The 20,095-nt window shown below is 58.9% G+C and overlaps 2 protein-coding genes across 3 annotated transcripts; both read left to right on the top strand.

Annotated features, from left to right (window-relative positions):
• The first annotated feature begins 3,133 nt into the window (after nt 1–3,133).
• On the top strand, nt 3,134–10,448 carry TRIM17 (tripartite motif containing 17). Of its 2 annotated transcripts, XM_086707373.1 has the most exons (7): nt 3,139–3,325; nt 5,395–5,828; nt 6,531–6,626; nt 7,009–7,239; nt 9,267–9,289; nt 9,380–9,480; nt 9,724–10,448. In XM_086707373.1, exons 2-7 carry the CDS (start codon nt 5,400–5,402, stop codon nt 10,269–10,271), a joined length of 1,428 nt encoding a protein of 475 aa, XP_086563499.1. In that variant the 5' UTR covers nt 3,139–3,325; nt 5,395–5,399; the 3' UTR covers nt 10,272–10,448. The 2 variants fall into 2 exon arrangements, with proteins under 2 accessions (XP_086563505.1, XP_086563499.1); XM_086707379.1 differs by lacking the exon at nt 6,531–6,626 and having other exon boundaries at nt 3,134–3,325.
• Nucleotides 10,449–11,339: 891 nt separating this feature from the next.
• Nucleotides 11,340–19,600, top strand: TRIM11 (tripartite motif containing 11). Its single transcript, XM_025920208.2, has 6 exons — nt 11,340–11,887; nt 14,555–14,650; nt 14,857–15,087; nt 17,453–17,475; nt 17,564–17,664; nt 18,185–19,600. The coding sequence occupies exons 1-6, from the start codon at nt 11,480–11,482 to the stop codon at nt 18,730–18,732; spliced, it is 1,407 nt and encodes a 468-aa protein (XP_025775993.1). The 5' UTR covers nt 11,340–11,479; the 3' UTR covers nt 18,733–19,600.
• The last annotated feature ends 495 nt before the right edge of the window (nt 19,601–20,095 follow it).

The raw sequence follows: 20,095 nt of genomic DNA, 5'->3' as shown, positions 1-20,095 counted from the left end.
CAGCACGGAGATGAATCTGCATAAGAAAAACCTTACTATAACCCTTTTTAGTTGGTTTCCCCCACATATATTTACCTTCTCATGATTTAACATCCAAAGAAGCCCAAACTCCCTTTTGTCAGTTCTGCACAATATATCACCCTTTGTTAAAATTGCATACAGACCCCCAAGTCTGTTGCTCTGGGTTTTTCAATTCTTTTCTATGAAGCCCCGTGCACATAAAAAAATAACATTAAATCAAATTCATAGGCTTTTCTTCTGTTATTCTGTCTTTGTCAGTTTAATTTGCAGACCTCGGGCTAAGAATCTAAGAGGGTAGAAAGATTTCCTTTCCCTACACCTCAGAAGCCCTAAAGACTAAACACTACAAATGCACAAAAATCATCATTTGAAACTTTATATTTCCTTTCATACTTTAATTTTGTGTTTCTGTTCCTCTGACTAAAAGTGGCAAATGTGGATAGAAACCAAACATCAAAATCTTTAGGTAAATCAGATCATGCTCTAAACCAACCTGGTTCACAACAGTGGCAGTATGTTAATGCTGGGGAAATATAAAGAAATTTGCTCCCAACCCAGTGAAACAAAGAGAAAAACAAACAAAGAAAGAAAACAATTTTGTTGTCGAATGAACATTCAACCAGACCACCCACCACGTGTTCCCAGTCCCTTCTTCAGACATTGAAAGGATGCATTTCAAAAGCACCAGGAGAAAGGAAGTCTCTTATTTTCAACAGAGAGAACCAAGCCTCTTGTTTTTTATTGTATTTTTTCTGACAGTGAGAGGCTTTCTGACAGCTTTAAAAATAGTGGTGCAGGGGCACCTGGGTGGCTCAGTCGGTTAAGCATCCGACTTTGGCTTAGGTCATGATCGCATGGTTCATGAGTTTGAGACCCGCGTCAAGCTCTGTGCTGACAGCTCAGAGCCTGGAGCCCACTTTGGATTCTGTGTCTCCCTCTCTCCCTGCCCCTTCCCTGCTCGTGCTCTATCTCTGTCTCCCCAAAATAAATAAATGTTAAAAAAAATAGTGGTGCCAGATCCCTCCACAGAGATTCCGAGCTGCCCCTGCACAGAGTTGTGTAAAGCTCCCCGGGGGAGGGGCCCCTGGGTAGCTCAGTCGGTTAAGTATCTGATTTCGACTCAGGTCATGAACTCACAGTTCCTGAGTTCGAGCCCCATCTCGGGCTCAGTGCTGACAGCTCAGAGTCTGGAGCCCGCTTCAGATCCTCTGCCTCCCTCTCTCTCTCTCTGCCCCTCCCCAACTAGTGCTCTCTCTCTCTCTCTCAAAAAAAAAAATCAACATTAAAAAATTTTTTTTGAATTAAAGCTCCCTGAAGAAGACAGAGGGAGTCCCCACTGTGTAGCCCTCTTACAAAGCTCAGCTCTAAAGCAAACCTTCCTTGGCAAGGAGTTCCCAGGAATGACAGTCGATGGTGGTTATGTAAAAAACCCAGTTTTGGAGATGTGTGGGAAGTGTGGGGGCCACTCCGGACCCCAGAACTGCCACATTATTTTAAGACAAAATCACTTAAGATTCAACAGATGCAAAAGAAAGCTGCCTTGGGGCTTCTCTTGTTTGACTAAAAGCAGCAAGTTCTGGGAACGAGGTTGCTGGAAACCTCTCCATCCCCAAGGAGACGGAAAGACCACTGGCAGCTGTGGAGACAAAGCTTATCTCCTGTTCTTCCCCAAAACCCACTTGCCTTTCCTAAAGGAAACTGTTTTCCCCACAGAGGCTACCTGTCCCCCTCCCAAGGTGCGCATGAAACTCACACCCCTTCTAACCTTTTCTGGCTCCCCAAGGATACACAGTAAGGTAGTTTTTTGTCCTGTCATTCTGTCTGTCCTCCTCCAGGTATTGTCTGGAGCAGGCAAAAGATGAATCCAGTGCTGTCTGGGGTTTGCTTAAACAACACAACGTTTGGGGTGCCTGGGTGTTTCAGTCAGTTAAACGTCTGACTTGGGCTCAGGTCATGATTGCACAGCTAGTGGGTTTGAGCCCCGCATTGGGCTCTGGTGCTGACAGCTCAGAGCCTGGAGCCTGCTTCAGATTCTGTGTCTCCCTCTCTTTCTGACCCTCCCCTGCCTGTGCTCTGTCTCCCCGCAGACAAAACAACAGGCCAGATACATCAAACGCGGTAAAAGGCTCATCTGGGCACTTTATGCACGGGATTCGTTGCTCTCCTGTGGGTCTTCCTGACACCTTTTTACTCAAGGTTTGAACATTCCATGACTCTGTTCCCTGAAGGGAAAGACATCCTCCGCCCAGAACGCCCCAGCTGATGGAAAGGGCAGCAGAGGGGTCGTGGCTCTGGGAGGGGGGATTAGAATCAGCATCAGGCTGTCCACCTGGAGCCTCTTGCACCGCCCAGGCCCAGGCGCACATAAAAAGGGTGAGCGCCCAGCCTGTCCTGGTCCTGTGCGTCTACAGCCACATGCCTGTTTTCCCCGCCCTCCTGCCCTGGCCCAGCCTCAATTTCCTCATCTGTCGGGTCCCCCAGACCCTAGGACTTGGGGGTGCTCAGCCACCAGCGAGCTCTAGGTCCGGGTTGGGGGCAGCTACCCGCCGAAGCAACCTCCGGGCGGGGGCCGGACCCCAAGGGGTCGACCGCTCCCAGTGCCCGTCCGATATGATCCTCCTTTCCTAACCGGGGATCTGGACGACGCCCCCTCCCCTGGACCCGGCTCTGAGCACTAGCGAAGTCACCACCGGAGAGGTGGGGCTGTTGTGAGAGGGTCGCCCGCCCTGCTGCCTCCTCCAGCGACCCCACTTCATCCCCACCCGCACCCAGCGATCCCTTCACCTCCCGCACCTCCCCCCCTTCCACGCCGCGGGGAGCCCAGACTTGCTCCGTCTTCTGCTCTCATCTCTTCCCCATTGTGGATCCACCACTTGCCCCTTCCCCACCTCCCCCCTGCCTGCAACCCTCTTTTCCCACACCTCTCAGAAAGATTACCCCCCACTGGCCTTTGCCCCTGCAATCTCTATCATCCCTCTTCCCTCCTCCGGGCTGGGTTGCCAAAACCGCCTCCGTCCCACCCCTGACCCACTCTGCGCTGGCCCCCGCCCCATCCCCAGGCTGCTGACAACCCGCCCCACAAAGCCTCCCGCCCCCATCCCCCGCCCCCACCTGATAACTAGCGCCCCCCCCCCACGCCGCCCTTGCCCCCGCCCCTGCTGACGCCACAAAGCCCAGCACCCCCGGGGCCCCCACGCCCTGTGACCACCGCCCCATGGTCTTCACTGCGCAAACGCAGGCTTTCCAGGGCGCTATTTGCGCGCGTGGCTGAGGACGACCGCGGCCTGTGGCCCGCTCCCCGGTGGTGAGTACCCGTCCCTCCAGGGAGGGGGCAGGCTGCACGTCACCCCTTGTGCGCTGAGGCTCTGGTGGGGACTTCGTGCGCTGCCCCTGTAGCAGACACAGCTTCCAGGATGGTTACAGCCTGGGACCAGACAGATGAACTGGTTTTGCCCCTTTACAGAAAAGCATTCTCGGACGGAGGGTGGCCTGTCCATCCTCACTGACCTGGGGCCCTTGGGCGTGTCGCCTCCATCCTGAGCCAGACTCCCAGCCCACCAGCTTGCCCCGCTGGCCCGCGTTTCTGTTGGGTGGGCAGCAGTGCCCCTTAGGGTGGAGAGAGCAGAGGGACACCCTGACCTCACAGTGTCTGCAGAGACAGCTCCAGATAAATTGAACCAGGGTCTGGGACGTGGGAGGCCTGAGGCATCCAGCCGTGCTCACTGCAGATGACTGCAGAGAAAGGAGCTGGGATAGTAAAGTCCAGAAATGATGTTCCAATCCCCTAACAGGGCTCGAATAACACCCTGTGACCTGCAGAGGGGGCTTTGGACCTCCCTGGCATAGGGTCAGGGGTACAGCCACACCCAGTGTGACCATGTGTGTGCATGTGTGTATGTGTGTGCTCTCATGTGTGCATGCATGTACGTGTGTGCGTGTGTGACTGTGTGTGCATGTATGTGTGTGCTTGTGAGACTATGTGTGCGAGTGTGTATGTGTGTGCTCTCATGTGTGTGCATGTATATCTGTGCGTGTGCTCTCGTGTGTGTGTGCATGTGTGTGCGTGTATGTGCTCTCGTATGTACGTACATGTGTGCATGTATGTGTGTGGCCGTATGTGGGTGTGCTGTCGTGTGTGCGTGCATATTTGCATGTATGTGTGCATGTATGTGTGTGCATGAGTGACCGTGTGTGTGCGTATACGTGTGTGCGTGCATGTGTATTTGTGTGCATGTGTGCACTGTGTGTGCATATGTATGCTCTCGTGTGTGTGCACGTATGTCTTGCGTGTGTGACCATGTGTGTGCGTGTGTGACCGTGTGTGTATGTGTGTCATGTGTGTGCATGTGTGTATTTGTGTGTGTGCTTGTGAGACTGTATGTGTGCATGTGTGTGCATGCGTGTGTATGTCTCTGTGTGTGCATGTGTGCATCTGCGTGCATGTACATGTGTGTATTTGTGTGCGTGTGTGTGCATGCATGTGCGCGCATGTGTGCGTACATGTGTATTTGTGCGCGTTTGTGTGTGTGTGCTGTGTGTTCTGTGCATGCGTGCACACGTGTGTGCATATATGTTCTCTGAACATGTGTGCTCTCGTGTATGTGTGCATATGTGCACTGTGCGTGTGTGCTCTCATGTATGTGCATGTGTGTGCATGTGTTTGCATTGCGTGTGTATGTGCATGTCTGCTTGTGTGCGCATGTGCATGTGTGTATGTGTGTGCACGTGTGTATGTTTGTGTGTTCATTTGTGCACGTATGTGTGCAAGCATGCATGTGTGTGTATTTGTGTGTGTATACATGTGTGCGTGTGTGTATGTTCTGTGCATGTGTATGTGTGTATATGTGCGCGTGTGTGCATGGGTGCGCTCTCGTGTGTGTGCATATGTGCACGTGTGTGTGTTTGCTCCTGTGTGTGTGCATGTCTGTGCATGCACTCACGCACACCAGGTGTCTTTTCTGCACTGCACCATGTGGCAGAACACCAGAGCTGACGCGTAGTCAGGACAGTAAAAACAGACTTTGTACAGGATTACTGTAATAGGGGATGAGAGATCCCAGCAAAGAACTGGCTCAACTCAGTATAGGGTGGACCAGTGGGGATTTATGGCGGTTCAGGGGAAGTGAGGGTTAGTGATGAAAAATCTCTGAGAGGGCGATTCTTGCCAAACTGGCCGAACAGGATTCTTGCTGTAGACAGGTCAGTGGGAGGTGAGGAGCCAGATCAGACATCATGTGGGGGGTGGGGGGTTGGGGGGACGCTCTAATGCAACCTAGCAAGATTCTCCCTACAGTGGGTGGGGCTGGCCACAGACAAGGGTTTGGTGTGGAGAGGATCAAGGAGCATGTGAGGGACACTCCACTCCCTGCCCAGGAAGCATGGATGCCTTGGAACTTGCCAGAAAGCTGCAGGAGGAGGCCACGTGCTCCATCTGCCTAGACTACTTCACGGACCCGGTGATGACCTCCTGCGGCCACAACTTCTGCCGCGAGTGCATCCGGCTGGCCTGGGAGAAGGCCAAAGGCAGGAAAGGGGGGAGGAAGCGGAAGGGCTCCTTCCCATGCCCCGAGTGCCGGGAGCTATCCCCCCAAAGGAATTTGCGGCCCAACCGCCTGCTGACCAAAGTGGCTGAGATGGCGCGGCAGCACCCGGGCTTCCAGAGCAGGGACCTGTGCGCAGAGCACCAGGAGTTGCTGAAGCTCTTCTGTGAGGACGACCAGATCCCCATCTGTGTCGTCTGCAAGGAGGCCCGGGAACACAGGACCCACAGGGTGGTCCCGGTCGAGGAGGCCGTGCAAGAGTACAAGGTGGGTCACAGGGACGTCCTGGTGCACATGTAGTAGGCAGGACAAGAGCCCCCATAATGCACAGCCCAAACGTCCACAAAGCTGGTGGCCTGGAGTCCACACTGTTGGAGGCCCTGCCCCAGGTCCGTGCAGTTAGGGCTCCAGCACCATGGGCTGATAGCCCTCATCCTGGTTCCCTGTCCTCGCTGGGCGGGGAGCTCTGTGGGGTCTGTTGTATGATCACACTAATCCCATTCTTGGGGGCGCCACCCTCATGACCTGATTGCCCCCCAGGAGCCCCACCTCCTCACTCCGCGCTGGGGGTTCGTATTCAGCATGTGGGCTTGGAGACATGTGCCAAGCACAGCAGAAAGCAAATATAGGGAAACTCACGGAAGAGAAGGGTTGTTAGCGCACATGCATCGGGGCACCAGCTCGCCACCTTCCTGTAGGGCCATAAACCTTCCTGGGATGAGACCCCTGGCCCTCCTCTTCCTCTGGCCTTTACTCAGTTAAGGGGAGCCCCGGGAAGGTCTATTTCTGCAGTGCTGATCCTTGATTGGCTCCAGCTCATAATAACCCTCCTGCCCAAGGCACATGTCTCGGGTGCCATGTGTTCTTCCCCAGGACCCCCTCACATCCTTCTCTTGGGTGGGGGCACTGGGCAGATGCCAGGGCATAAGGGCCTCTGACCCCACACTCTGTGGTCCATGTGTCTCACAGCTGAAGCTGCAGGCCGACATGGGGCACCTTCGGGAGGAGATGATGAAGACTGGGAGGCTGCAGGCCAGGGAGAGACAGACCTTGGCTGAGTGGCAGGCAGGTGCCCGGGGACGGGGTGCACACACAGGAGCCCAGTGGGTTCGGACAGGCCACACAAGAGCTGTGTGGATGCGAACACATACCTGGAGCTCAGGATTCCCGCTAGAATCAGGATCCAGAACACACGCCCAGCCCAGGCCGGCCGCCTTGGAGATGCAGGGACACTTGGGTGCCGCTGCTTGGGGCTCAGCAGGTGACCCCCACAGAGGGGCTCCCTCCCCTGCTAGGCTAGCTTCTTCTCTGTGGGTCACCAGGACCCTGGGGGGTTACAGCGTCCTGGGAGCTGCCCTCCCATCTGGCTGGCGGGGAAAGGGAGTGGACACGGGTCCGGGGTCCCTCACACCCGCAATCCCCCCTCCCCCACCGCTGGCTCCTGCAGGAGAAGGTGAAGGAGCAGAGGCGGCGCATCCTGGTGGAGTTTGAGAAGATGGGCCTCTTGCTCCTGGAGGAGGAACAGCGCCTGCTCCAGACCCTGAAGATTGAGGACGAGGAGGTGGGAGCCAGGCTGCGGGAGAGCTCTGCCACCCTGGAGCGGCAGGGCCACTCCCTGGAGATGCTGCTGCTCCAGCTGGAGGACAAGAACCAGCACAGCCCACTGCAGATGTTGCAGGTGAGGGGGCGCCCTGCTCTCTGGGGGGAGGAGAGTCCTCAGTACACCTGCTCCCTAGGGGTGTGGTGAGTCCTCAGTGTACCTGCTCCCTGGGAAGGAGTCCTCAGTACACCTGCTCCCTGGGGGGGTGGGGGGTGGGGGAGAGTCCTCAGTACACCTGCTCACCTGGGGGTGTGGCGAGTCCTCAGTGCACCTGCTCCCTGGGAGGGAGTCCTCAGTACACCTGCTCCCTGGGGGGTGGGGGAGAGTCCTCAGTACACCTGCTCACCTGGGGGTGTGGCGAGTCCTCAGTGCACCTGCTCCCTGGGAGGGAGTCCTCAGTATACATGCTCCCTGGGGGATGGGGGAGAGTCCTCAGTACACCTGCTCACCTGGGGGAGGGGAGACCCCAGGACCCCTGCTCACTTGGGGGGGAGACCTCAGGACCCCTGCTCACCTGGGGAGGAGGGGAGACCTCAGCAACCCTGCTCACCTAGGGGAGTGGAGACTTCAGCACCCCTGCTCCCTGGGGGAGGGGAGTCCCCAGGACACCTGATCCTGGGGGAGGGGAGACCTCAGCACCACTGCTCATATTGGGGGGTGGGGAGACCTCAATACAGCTGCTCATCCGGGGGGGAGGGGAGACCTAGCACCCCTGCTCACCTGGGGGAGGGGAGACCTCAGTACACCTGCTCACCTGGGGGGGTAGGTGAGACCTCAGCACCCCTGCTCACCTATCTGGGTGGGGGGCACTCATGCCCAGGTGTGGTCAGGTGGTGACTGCAGTAACTAGTACACACAGGGGAAAGCTCTGTCTCAGCTCAGGCTGCCTCACAAAGACCACAGGAGGTGGTTCACACAGTGGACTGTGTCTCCTGGTCCTGGAGGCAGGAAGTCTGGGATCCAGGCACAGGCAGGGCTGGTTACTCCCCAGGCCTCTCTCCCTGACGTATACGTGGCCATCTTCTCCCTGAGTCCTCGCAGGGTCGTCCCTCTCTGCCTGTCTGTGTCCTAAACTCCTTTTCTTGCAAGGACACCAGTGTTAGGGAATTAGGGTCCAACCCTAGTGACCTCACTTTACCGTAAATCGGCTCTTTAAAGACCCAATCACCAATACAGTCCCCCTCTGAGGTCCTGCAGGCTGGCTCCAGTGTGTGAATCTGAAGCCCAGTCAGCCCATAACAGGCTCTCGTCCTGCAGATGTGTGTCCCCTCCCTTCCTAGCCCAGGGAGGTGGCCTGGGGGCGGCTGTCATTAGTGAGGTGATGTGGGGCACAGACACACTGGCCCAGATAGACACCCACGACTTCACAGGTAGGAGGGAGTCATGTGATTGCACCCCAGGATGGCAGTCACGAGAGGCCACAGCTGGCCTTCCAAGGACAGACCGGCCCACCGAGGCCCTGAAAGCAGGGGGTTATGTTGGCCAACAAGTGGGTGATTCACCAACTATATGGAGGGACGGAATCCACGGCGACAGATAAGATTGCACACACTCCTGTGTGCATGTTTCCACAAGAGAAGCAAATGCCACATGCAGGGAATCCATGCATCCGTCCCGTTTGCCTGGCTCAGGCCCAGGTTTTTGTCTGTTGTCCTGACCTCTGTGGGTTTTGTCCCCAGGAAGGGGCCTGTTCTAGATGACAGGTTATATGGTAGCTCAGGCTACGTAGCTCAGAGGAACGTTTTGTCTTCTATTAAAAAGCAACCTATCTACAAACTAACATGTGGACCTTTTTGTCACTCACAGTGATGCTGAACTACAAAAGGCACATTGATGGTCACCTGCCCTGTGCCCTCAATTCCACCCATGGGTTCACTGGCACAGCTTCCATGTCCCCAGGCATTATGTGGGGAGAACAGGAGGCCTGGCCAGGCCAGCGCGTAGGATTCCTGTGTGCAGCCAAGACCGGGTTACGCTCTGGAAAGTGGGCACAGGGCTGTGGGAAAACATCTTAGCCTTTCTAGCACTACAGACCAGAAATGCAGGCACAACGCCCCAGATTCCTCACGAGGCTTTGCCAATCTCCCTCCTTCTGTGTCTTGCAGGACATGAAGGAGCTCCTGAGCAGGTACGTGGCCAGCTGCAGGGGAGGCACTGATGGGCGCAGGGAGGGCTCTGTGTGGGGTCAGAGGGGACAATGACCCTGTGTCCACTGGAGGAGGAACAGCCTGAGTGTACAGTACCCAGAGGCCACCCCAACTGTGCTGAGGACAGTCTGCAGGGTCCCTGGGCAGACAGAGGTGCTGAAGAGTTTCCAAGGTAAGCAGGAGCCCAGCCGGGGGGACTGTCCTTTATGGGACATTCACACTCTGTGCCCTTTCTGTTCCTATGGGGACACATGGTGAGGTGCCCAAATGGCCCCCAGCTCCCAGCTCCTTAGCACCACCAATATGGACAGTTGGGGGAGGGACCCCAGTGGCCCAGGTATACAGCTGGACTCAGCCCTGGAGCCTGGTTAGGGAGAGCAGGGATGATTCGCTGCCCCCTTCCCTCCATCTGCAGAGGATGTGGTGCCGGACCCCGCCACCGCCTACCCCTACCTCCTCTTGTACGAGAGCCGCCAGAGGCGCTACCTGAGCACGCCACTGGAGGGCGCGCTCCACAGCAAGGACCGGTTCCTGGCCTACCCCTGCGCCGTGGGCCGGGAGACCTTCTCCTCGGGCAGGCACTATTGGGAGGTGGGCATGAACCTCACCGGTGACGCTCTCTGGGCCCTGGGCGTGTGCAGGGACAATGTGAGCCGGAGGGACAGGGTCCCCAAGTGCCCCGAAAATGGGTTCTGGGTGGTGCAGCTGTGCAAAGGGAAGAAGTACACACCCGGCACATCTGCCCCAACCCCTGTCACGCTGGCCGAGCCCCCCAGCCACATGGGGGTCTTCCTGGACTTCGAGGCGGGGGAGGTGTCCTTCTACAACCTGAAGGACGGGTCCCACATGCACACCTACGCCCAGCTGCGATTCTCCGGCCCCCTGAAGCCCTTCTTCTGCCTGGGGGCCCCTAAATCAGGCCAGATGGTCATCTCTACAGTGACGCTGTGGGTGAAGGGATAGGGGCACAGGCCGGGGGAAGGGGGGCGCGGGCGTCCCTGGTTTCTCCAGAAGGTGAGGTGGCTCCACTCAGCGCAGGCCACCTGCCAGACATATCTAAGGTGGTGGAGCGCTTGTGAGCCACTGGCTGGCTGCTCTTAAAGCTGAAGTGTAATCGCGATTAAAGCCTTTAAATATCAAGAGACTGTATTCACACATGCGTCATAAAGGAGGCTTTGAAAACCGTTGGGTTTCACAGTGGGCCGATTCTAAGTGGGGACCTCCCGTGCCCGGCGCAGCGTGGGATGCTGTTGGTTAGCCCCCACTTCGACACACGCCCAAGCAGGGATGCTGCCTGCGCACGGGCTGCTTGTGACTCGCAGAGCAGGGCCCACCTTGTCTTCCAAAACTTCCACGTTTGCACGCACCTTTCGCGGGTGTCATGGGGAAGGGGGGACCATGGGAAGATGACACTTTCCAAACTGCATCGCTGAAACCCTCAGAGCAGTCCAGCCTTGAAGGTGCACCTGCAGGGATCACGGGTCACGGGGTGGGGGGTGGGGGGGCGGTGGTGGTGGTGGTGGTGGGAGGAGAGTCCTTTCTGGCCCCCGCCCCCGCAGTTTCAGGCGCATTAACCGCCCTACGCCAGGCCGGGCACCCAGAATCCCAGTCGGTGTATGTCTGCCTTAAGGCCAGAGTGCCTACAGGCCGAGCCCCTTCCTGCACTGATCCTGATCGTGCCCGGCGCAGGGGCGCACGGGAGACGGCTTGGGGCTCGCCGCCGCGGCCTCAGGCTCCCCTTGTCCTCGAAGTCGCTGTGCTGTGCGGGGAACCCAGTGAACGTGTGAGGCGCCCGCCGGCCCGGGTCCCGCAACCGGTCCTTCCCGGGACGCCAGGGAGAGGTGACCCACAGCCTGGAGCGCACGCGCGCGCGAGCAGACAGAGGAGGCTACGCCACAAGGTCAGCTGGCATGCAGCCTCCAATTCGGTTGGGCCCGCGGGTCGCGTGGCCGGCCTCAGCCAATCCGGAGCTAAAGCGGGTTGTTCCAAAAAAAAAAAAAAAAAAAAAAAAAAAACCAGCTGCTTGCTGCTTCCTGCTTCCGCCGCGGCGCCTCTTCCTCCGCGCGTCCCTGTAGCCCCCGCGTCTCCGAGTGCTACCCGGAGTCTCGGTGACGGAGGCCACACCGCCCGAGCCGGCGGAAAGCGCCGCCCATCTCCGCCCGACCGGCGCCATGGCCGCCCCCGACCTGTCCACCAACCTCCAGGAGGAGGCCACCTGCGCCATCTGCCTTGACTACTTCACCGACCCCGTGATGACCGACTGTGGCCACAACTTCTGCCGCGAGTGTATCCGGCGCTGCTGGGGCCAGCCCGAAGGCCCGTACGCCTGCCCCGAGTGCCGCGAGGTGTCCCCGCAGAGGAACCTGCGGCCCAACCGCCCGCTCGCCAAGATGGCCGAGATGGCGCGGCGCCTGCACCCGCCGTCGCCCGTCCCGCAGGGCGTGTGCGCCGCGCACCGCGAGCCTCTGGCTGCCTTCTGCGGCGACGAGCTGCGCCTGCTGTGCGCCGCCTGCGAGCGCTCGGGGGAGCACTGGACGCACCGCGTGCGCCCGCTGCAGGACGCGGCCGACGACCTCAAGGTGCGCGGCGGGGCCCGGCTGGAGTCGGGGCCCGGGGGTGGGGGCTCGGCCCGGGAGGGATCCCGGGGGTGGTGTGCTCCTGGCTCGGGTGCAGGGAGTGCACGCAGCCGGCTTCACACAGTACCCTCTGGTTGTCGGGGTTACCCTGGCCCGGGTTCTAAGGAGCACGGGATGTGAGTGCAGCAAGCCCACACCAGCATCCTCCTGGCTGGGGGTGCACCCTGGCCGGGTTGTAGGGGTGCGCGTGCAACAATGGAGACTGGTACCCTCTTGGGGGGGTGTGTGTGCAGCCAGTCCCAGACCGGTACCATCCTGGCTGGGGTTTAGGGGAAACAGGGTCTGAGTGCAGCAAGCCTACACCAGCACCCTTCTGGCCAGCGAGTAGGGGACACAGGGTACCTGTACAGCCGGTCTAGGCTGGCACCTTCCTGGCCAGGGTCTAAGGACGAGGCACAGGGTGTGTGTGCAGCCTGTCCTAGACCTACTGGCTAGGACACCATTCACCAGTGGGGCACCGGCCTGAAAATCAGGAATGGAGCCCAGAGAAGGAGAAAGCAGGAAGAGAACCTTAGGTTCTCTGCGTAGACAGAAGTGGGCTCAGCCCTCAGAGGGCCATGGGCAAGGCAGGGCTGTCGGGTGGAGACGAGATTTGAGGAATCACTGGGTTGGGATGGGTGGGGACACAGCCGTTGCCCTGGGAGGCAGGTGCCAGGGTCCCTGCAGCCCGTCAAGCTTTCCGAGTGGGATGCTTGGAGCCACTTGTGCCACCTGACATGGCAAGATCCACCTGCTTTGTTCTGGAAACGCATTTCCTCAAAATCCAGGCCAGCCCTCGCCCGACTGCTGAGAGCTCGGGGCAGACACCCATGTGTGGTCCTCACTGGGCCTCAGGAGTGTTTGCTCCTGGAGCCCCAGGTATTGACTACACGGCTGACACCTTGCCAATGTTTGGATTGGTGTGCGTTGTGCTTCATGGCCCAGAGCATCTGCTGGCTTGCTCCAAGGACGTGGCATAGCCACATGAACCAGTACTTGGCCAGTTTGTCACTGTTCTAGAACCAACAGGACAAACTTGGATCCTGATCTGCATCTGTGGGCTCGTCCTGATGGAGACCCCTGAAGTCTTGCCTTCCACTTTGAGGCACAACACGAGGATGCCCCACCCCTTTTGTCGGTCCAGCAAATGTGCTCTGTCACTGAGCAGAAAGTGACCATGCCGCTCTCCAGAGGCCCCTCTCGGTTGGCCTGATAACGCCTCTTGGGGCAGCACTTAAACCCCTTCCTATCGTAGGGGAGGGCAAAGCTTTATGTCCAACTTGTTAGGTTCAGTGACTGAGGCTTGCAAATTAAGCTAACAAAGGCAGAGTAACAAGTGAAAAAAACATAATTTTATTAGTCTTTAAAGAAAAAATTTTTTTAGGGGCGCCTGGGTGGCTCAGTCGGTTAAGCATCCAACTTCAGCTCAGGTCATGATCTCACAGTTGGTGAGTTCAAGCCCCACGTCAGGCTCTGTGCTGACTGCTCAGAGCCTGGAGCCTGCTTCGGATTCTGTGTCTCCCTCTCTCTCTGACTCTCCCCTGCTCATGCTCTGTCTCTCTTTGTCTCAAAAATAAAATAAACATTAAAAAAATTTGTTTTAATTTTTTTTAATGTTTTATTTATTTTTGAGAAAGAGACAGAGGGTGAGCAGGGGAGGGGCAGAGAGAGAGGGAGACACAGATTCCAAAGCAGGCTCCAGGCTCTGAGCTGTCAGCATGGAGCCCAGTGCAGGGCTCAAACTCGTGAACCTTGAGATCATGACCTGAGCTGAAGTGTGACGCTTAACCGACTGAGCCACCCAGGGGCCCCATAATTTTATCAGTCTTTTAAATGTTCTATGGCACAAGAGCTTCACAGAGGCAAAATGAAAAACCCTTTTAGATATGGGATTATGTTCTATTTTAACAAAGGGTGATGATAAACTGGGGAGAAGTGGCTAGGCAAAAGAAAGGGAATTAGGGCTTGTAGGGTCAGTAAGTTGTGGGAAAGGAACTAGGGAATATATGGGGGGAACAAGTGATAGGTCAGGGTAATCTGAGTCATAAAGTCCCTTCAGGCACAGTCCTGTCTGACAGACATTGTGATGAGTGCCGTCCCCTTCTGGGTACAGACAGGGAGGGCACCCTTGTGGGAAATTTCTGCTCTGCCTTGAGGCAGAAAGGAGGAGGGCAGAGGGCTCTTCCTACATCTCCAGAGAGTCCTTGTGCCAAAGTGACTCCCTCTGGGCTGGCACCTTCTGACCTCCTTCCCTGTACTAGCAGGTAGCTACCCTTCATGCTAGGGGTGCACAGCACACCATCTTTACCTGCCCCCAAAGGGCTGTGCCTGGCATTTGCACACCCTGGAGTGCTGGGTCCCCCAAAGCGCCACCTCCCTGGGCCTCAGTCCATCTAGAAGTTGGAGGGAGAGCGCAGTCAGGTGGAGAGGTGTGGGGCCTGCAGGGAGCCCAGAGCAGGCCTGGAGAAGGAAAGGGGACCGAGTCAGGGGAGGGCAAGGGGCCTCGGTGCTGGGGGGGAGGGGACTCGTAAGTTAATTTGAGGCTGTCCCATGTGTCATGCCTGGCCGGGTTGACTGGAACGGGGATGGGGCCCACCCAGCCAGGGTCACACTGGCCTTACCTTCCCGTAGGGTAAACTGGAGAAGTCCCTAGAGCATCTGCGGAAGCAAATGGAGGACGCGCTGCTGTTCCAGGCCCAGGCCGAGGAGACCTGTGCCTTGTGGCAGGCAGGTGGCGCGGTGCCCTGAGGTGCCCAAGGTCGGGGGGTGGGGGCGGCAGGCAAGCGGGCGCCTGCCTCGTGCTGTGTATGAGGAAGGCTCCCTGCGTGTAACCCGCCCAGGAGGGTGAGGCTGGGGACTGGACAGGACGTGGGGGCCCCAGGTGGGGGATGGATGAGGTCCCTGGGCCCTCAGCTGCCCTGTTCACCCTGCAGAAGATGGTGGAGAGCCAGCGGCAGAACGTGCTGGCGGAATTCGAGAGGCTGCGCCGGCTGCTGGCAGAGGAGGAGCAGCGGCTGCTGCAGAGGCTGGAGGAGGAGGAGCTGGAGGTCCTGCCCCCGCTGCGGGAGAGCGCTGCCCGCCTGGGTCAGCAGAGCGCGCAGCTGGCCGAGCTCATCGCGGAGCTGGAGGGGCGCTGCCAGCTGCCTGCGCTCGGGCTGCTGCAGGTGAGGCACACTGCGCCCCAGGTGTGCGCGTGCTGGCTCTGAGAAGGGATGGGCAGCGCTGTGCCCTGGGGGTGCCTGCGTGGGGGCTCTGGGCAGGGATGGGCTCACGGGGCAGAGAGAGGAAAGCAGAGAAAGCCACAGCCGGATGGGGCAGTCTGCGCGCTCAGCTCACCCAGGTGTCACCCGCCTGTGAGAGGTGAGGGCGGGGTGGGGGGGGTAGCTGGGACCGGCGATCCACATGTGGCTGCGGGTCCTGCGGAGTGGGTGCAGATCTGGAACTTCTCCCGGAACTGCTCCAGTGCCTGTCCTGTAGCCCTATTGGACCGTGTGACAGGTGGCATCGGGTCTGTGGGTCACCAGGCTAGCTCCAGAGGTTCTGGTCCCCTGGACTGCGAAGGGCCGGCAGGAGTCCTGTAGGATTCCTGCGCCAGCCCTGTGGGGCCCTGAGACTCTGCCTGGCTCTTGGCAGAGGGTGGGAGTGAGGACGCTGTGTGTGTAGCCCTGGGCGTCTCCCATGGGTGGTGACCCTCCTGCGTCTCACTGACCAGGCAGAGGCTCCTGGCTGCCCTCCTGGGGTCTGAACTTGGTCCTTCCGCCCTGCTGAGACACCAGGCAGTTTCAAGCCTGGGAAAGAGGAAGAACCCAAGACCAAGTATCTCGCGGGGTTTCAGGCAGAAGTAGGCTGTGGTCAGTGAGGCAGAGTCTGAGCCGCCAGCCAAGGAGGTCAGGGGAAGTGAACCAGGGTGGAGAAGGCAGGGACACCCCAAGTTCTGGAAAGAGGAGGGGTCAGCCCCAGATGTGAGATGATAACTCCAAGTCTGTATGAAACGTGATTTGGGACAATGTGAGCTGTCCCAGTGGGTTCACTGGAGGCTCCAGTGGCGCGGGCACTGGGTTCACTGGAGGCTGTGGGTGGGTGGGTGGTCTTGACTGGCCTGCTGCACTCCTGAAAGTGACCACCTGCCCCCCAGTGCTCCCTGCCTGTTCCCCCACCTGCCCTCCACTGCCTCCCCCAACCTGCTCACATCTCCTGGCCTGGATCTTTAGCTGGCTGGCTAGCTAGAGGGAGGACCCCTGTCCCTTCTCCTATCACCCCCCAGCCCCGGAGCCCCCCTTGCCTGTGCTAGGGGTGGGGTGGGGTCTGCCGTGTGGAGGGCCAGGAGAGCAGACCCCAGCAGTACCCTGTGTACTGGTGTGAGGGAGCGAGGTCAGGTGCACCTGCACCCTCGGACCTCAGTGTTAGGCGGAGGACTGCTGCATGGGTTCTGGCACCTGGGTGGGTGGGGATGTGCACCCTCATGGACAGAGGAAGTGAGGGTTTGGGTGACTTCCAGGAACCCACACCTATGAGTCCCAGCTGTGTGACAGAGTCTGGGGGTCCCAGCTTCCCCCGCCAGGCTCACCCTGTAGCCATCCTCGGTCCGCTCAGAGCCTTTTCCTAAAGGGATATATGTGTCTCCAAGGGTCCATGTGGTCTGCATGGAGGCCAGCCCCTTTCCTGGAGCTCAGGGCCCTCCACATGACCCTCAGGGTAGGTAGGGCCTTGCTCTCGCCTCAGGCCTTGTGACAACCAGAACTGCCCCCGTCATTCCCCAGTGCCCCCTGGGTGGGCTGCCCACCCAGCAAAACTACCAAGGACAGGCTGTTTCTGCTTTGCATGCTACCCACACCAGGTTCCTTGTCTCCTCCCTGTATCTTCACATGGTTGTCCCTTGTCTGTGCCCCAGTCCCCTCTTCTGATAAAGACCCCAGTCATGTGGGATCAGGGTCCACCCTAGTGACCTCCTTTTACTCAAACCACCTCTGTAAAGTCCCCATCTCCAAATCCAGCCCCGTTCTGAGGCCCTGGGGGTTAGGCCTCCAACATTTGGATTCGAGGGACACAGTCAATCCCTCATACTGAGTACAATGCTTGTGTGTGTCATTATGGGAGAGAGGAATGTCCAAGTGGAGAGGCCTCACCTGGAAGGTGGGTGTGAGTCTGGGACCTGTGGGAGGGCAGGCAGCAGACAGCCAGGTACCCTTGAGCCCTGGAGGCCAGGACCCCGCCCACGTGTCCCACCACCCAGGGGTGCTGGGGGCTCTGGATGGGCAAGGAAGTAGCCAGTGCCCTGCATCCTCTAAGCACATGGGGGGTGTGAGGCCAGGTCTGCACGGTGGCTGAGCCCAGGGTCTTTCCAGGGTCCCCATGTCCAAGCTGCACTTGGGACAGCCCACCGCTGGTTCCTGATCACTGGTGTATGAGTGTGTGAGTGAGTGTGAGACAGGGGGGGCAGAGCTGGGTCTTGGGGGACACTGGTGGCCGGGGCGTGGGGGGGCCCAGGGTCAGGGGACAGGCGCTGACTGGCGTGTGTCTCTCCCACAGGACATCAGGGACACCTTGCGCAGGTAGGAGCCCCGGCCTCTCCCCGGGGAAGGTGGGCAGGGTGCAGGGCAGGGCTGCCATGGGGGGTGACGCATGCTCTGCCCCCTCCAGGGTCCAGGACGTGAAGCTGCAGCCGCCTGAGGTGGTGCCCATGGAGATGAGGACGGTGTGCAGGGTCCCGGGGCTGGTGGAGGCCCTGCGGAAGTTCCGAGGTGGGTACCCTTGTGGCCCAGGGGACGCACTGGTCCTGAGCTCCTGCAGGCATGCAGGGTGGGTCTGTTCCTGTGGCGGACCAGTTCACAGAGACCTGGAAGGTTCAGGCACCAGACAGCAGCTAAGGGAGGGCCGGTCTGGCTGCTGGCCTGGGCGTGTAGGAAGAGCAGAGGTCAGACCACCGCCGGGGTGGACAGGTCCACCCGCACGGACCCCAGCTGTGGGGAGTCCAGGATGCGAGTAGGCTGGACACTCCTCCCTTGCCCCAGGAACTGGAGGAGTGGCTGCAGGAAACCCTTGGGGTTTCACAGGTCCTCTGAAGGAGGGTGCATCGCGAGGGAGCCTGGATCTCCTTCTGGAACATTCCGAATTGCAATGGCAGGTGGTTAGGTGATAGCTTTCAGGGAGAGAGGCAACATGGGGCGTGGCCAGTGCACAGCCAGCCCCCACAGAGGTCCACAGGGGCGCACAGGCAGGGCTGCCCACTTGCTCCCCCAGTGACCTCCACTCCATCTGCAGGGGATGTGACCCTGGATCCTGACACCGCCAACCCCGAGCTGGTCCTGTCAGAGGACAGGAGGAGCGTGCGGCGGGGGGACCTGCGGCAGGCGCTGCCCGACAGTCCCGAGCGCTTCGACCCCGGGCCCTGCGTGCTGGGCCGGGAGGCCCTCACGTCGGGTCGTCATTACTGGGAGGTGGAGGTGGGGGAGCGGGCCAGCTGGGCGCTGGGCGTCTGCAGGGAGACAGCCAACCGCAAGGAGAAGGGCGAGCTGTTTGCTGGCAATGGCTTCTGGATCCTGGTGTTCCTGGGCAGCTACTACAACTCATCTGAGCGCGCCTTCGCCCCACTGCGCAACCCGCCGCGGCGCGTGGGCATCTTTCTGGACTACGAGGCCGGGCACCTGTCCTTCTACAGCGCCACTGATGGCTCCCTCTTGTATGCCTTCCCTGAGACCCCCTTCTCGGGGACCCTGCGGGCCCTTTTCTCACCTCTGTCCAGCAGCCCCACGCCCATGACCATCTGCAGGCTGAAAGGTGGGCCCGGGGATGCGCTGGCTTCCCAGTGACGGGGTAGCCTCGTGGCTCCTCACCCTGGCTCCGGGATCGGGGACTTCTGGCTACACAGGACCCTGGGTGGGTAGTGCTGTCCTCTGAGCCAGGGAGATGCACACGGTGCCGTGCACAGATGTGCGCACAGCGGAACTGAAGTGAGCTCGCTCCTGCAAGCGTGCGCTGGCATGTGCGGGGCCAGCTGCGTTCTTTCCTGGGGGCCACAGGGCGCTGAGACATCCCAAGTCTCTGGTTTCGGAGCCCTACAGAGGTCTGGGGAGAGGCACCATGGCCTGTGGGACATTCTCCGGCTGAAGCCTGAGCCCCCGACGGCCCTGGAGCTGCTGGCAGGAGGCCATTCCAAGCCTGCCACCCTGTGTCCAGGTCCCATCCACTACAAGGCAGGGCAGAATGGGCTTCGGAACAGCCAGGTACTGGGTGGTATGCAGAGGTGGCCAGAGGAAGCTGGGAGCGCAGGTCAGGGGGCCGAGTGACCACGCCCCTCCCCCAAATGCAGACCACTTGGGTCTTCCGGAAAGTGCCCTTCCCTGGCTCCCAGTCAGGTGCAGCAGAGGTTAGGGCCCCCGAGGTGAGCAGGCATAGGAGCCCACGGTCTCCCCTGGGCTGAGAACCACCAGCTAGACAGTCACCCTCTCGCTGATCCCAGAACTCTGTGTACCCAGTCCATAGGCATCCCTGCCCTGCCTGGGGAAGGCTAGGCTCAGAGAGCCCCCTCCCTTTCCTGCTAACAGTCTGGGATTTGTCTTTGCTTTGTTCAGACTCTTGGTCACCCTGCTTAAAGGTGTGCTGCAAATTCTTTGTACTCTAGATTTTATTTATTGTAAGGACCGATGTCACAGCAAATAAATTAACTGTTGTCTGTAATCTGCTGTCTGCAGTTGTGGAGGTGAGGAAATGCACCAGTGAGGGGGATGGCCCTGGGAGGGTGACACATAGGCGGGACCCCCAAGGGCGAAGTCAGGGGCACAAGTCACCCCCATGGGCACAGCAGACTCCTAGCCGTGTTCTCCTGTGCGTTCATCTCACGCACCTGCCTCAGGAACATTTTTCTTGTTTTGTTTTGTTTTTCCAGATACCCAGAAAGTGCACAGTAGCTAAGTGCTCCATTTATTTGGTTATGCATTCTCCCATTTTTTGACTTTTTGCTATTGTTACTTTTCTTTTTATGTTTATTTTGAGAGCGAGTGTGCATGCACAAGTGGGGGAAGGGCAGAGCGAGAGAATCCCAAGGAGGCCCACGCTGTGAGCACAGAGCTTTATATGGGCTCGATCCCACAAACCACGAGATCATGACCTGAGCCACCATCAAGAGTCGTGTGCTTAGCGGCCTAAGCCCCCCACCAGGTGCTCCTTGGCTAT

This window comes from Puma concolor, chromosome A1, assembly GCF_028749965.1.
Source record: "Puma concolor isolate L17-30 chromosome A1, mPumCon1.1.hap2, whole genome shotgun sequence".
NCBI classification, from domain to species: domain Eukaryota; kingdom Metazoa; phylum Chordata; class Mammalia; order Carnivora; family Felidae; genus Puma; species Puma concolor.
The sequence above is the reverse complement of the archived record's forward strand: the minus strand, read 5'-3'. Positions and strand labels throughout refer to the sequence as shown.

Bases quoted from the DNA above. Each gene is read 5' to 3' on its own strand.
- TRIM17 (XM_086707373.1), top strand. From the start codon at position 5,400: ATGGATGCCTTGGAACTTGCCAGAAAGCTGCAGGAGGAGGCCACGTGC. The intron at 5,829-6,530 runs GTGGGTCACAGG...TGTGTCTCACAG, and splicing joins AGGCCGTGCAAGAGTACAAG to CTGAAGCTGCAGGCCGACAT. The intron at 9,290-9,379 runs GTACGTGGCCAG...TGTCCACTGGAG, and splicing joins ATGAAGGAGCTCCTGAGCAG to GAGGAACAGCCTGAGTGTAC.
- TRIM11 (XM_025920208.2), top strand. From the start codon at position 11,480: ATGGCCGCCCCCGACCTGTCCACCAACCTCCAGGAGGAGGCCACCTGC. The intron at 14,651-14,856 runs GCAGGTGGCGCG...TTCACCCTGCAG, and splicing joins AGACCTGTGCCTTGTGGCAG to AAGATGGTGGAGAGCCAGCG. The intron at 17,665-18,184 runs GTGGGTACCCTT...CTCCATCTGCAG, and splicing joins GGCCCTGCGGAAGTTCCGAG to GGGATGTGACCCTGGATCCT.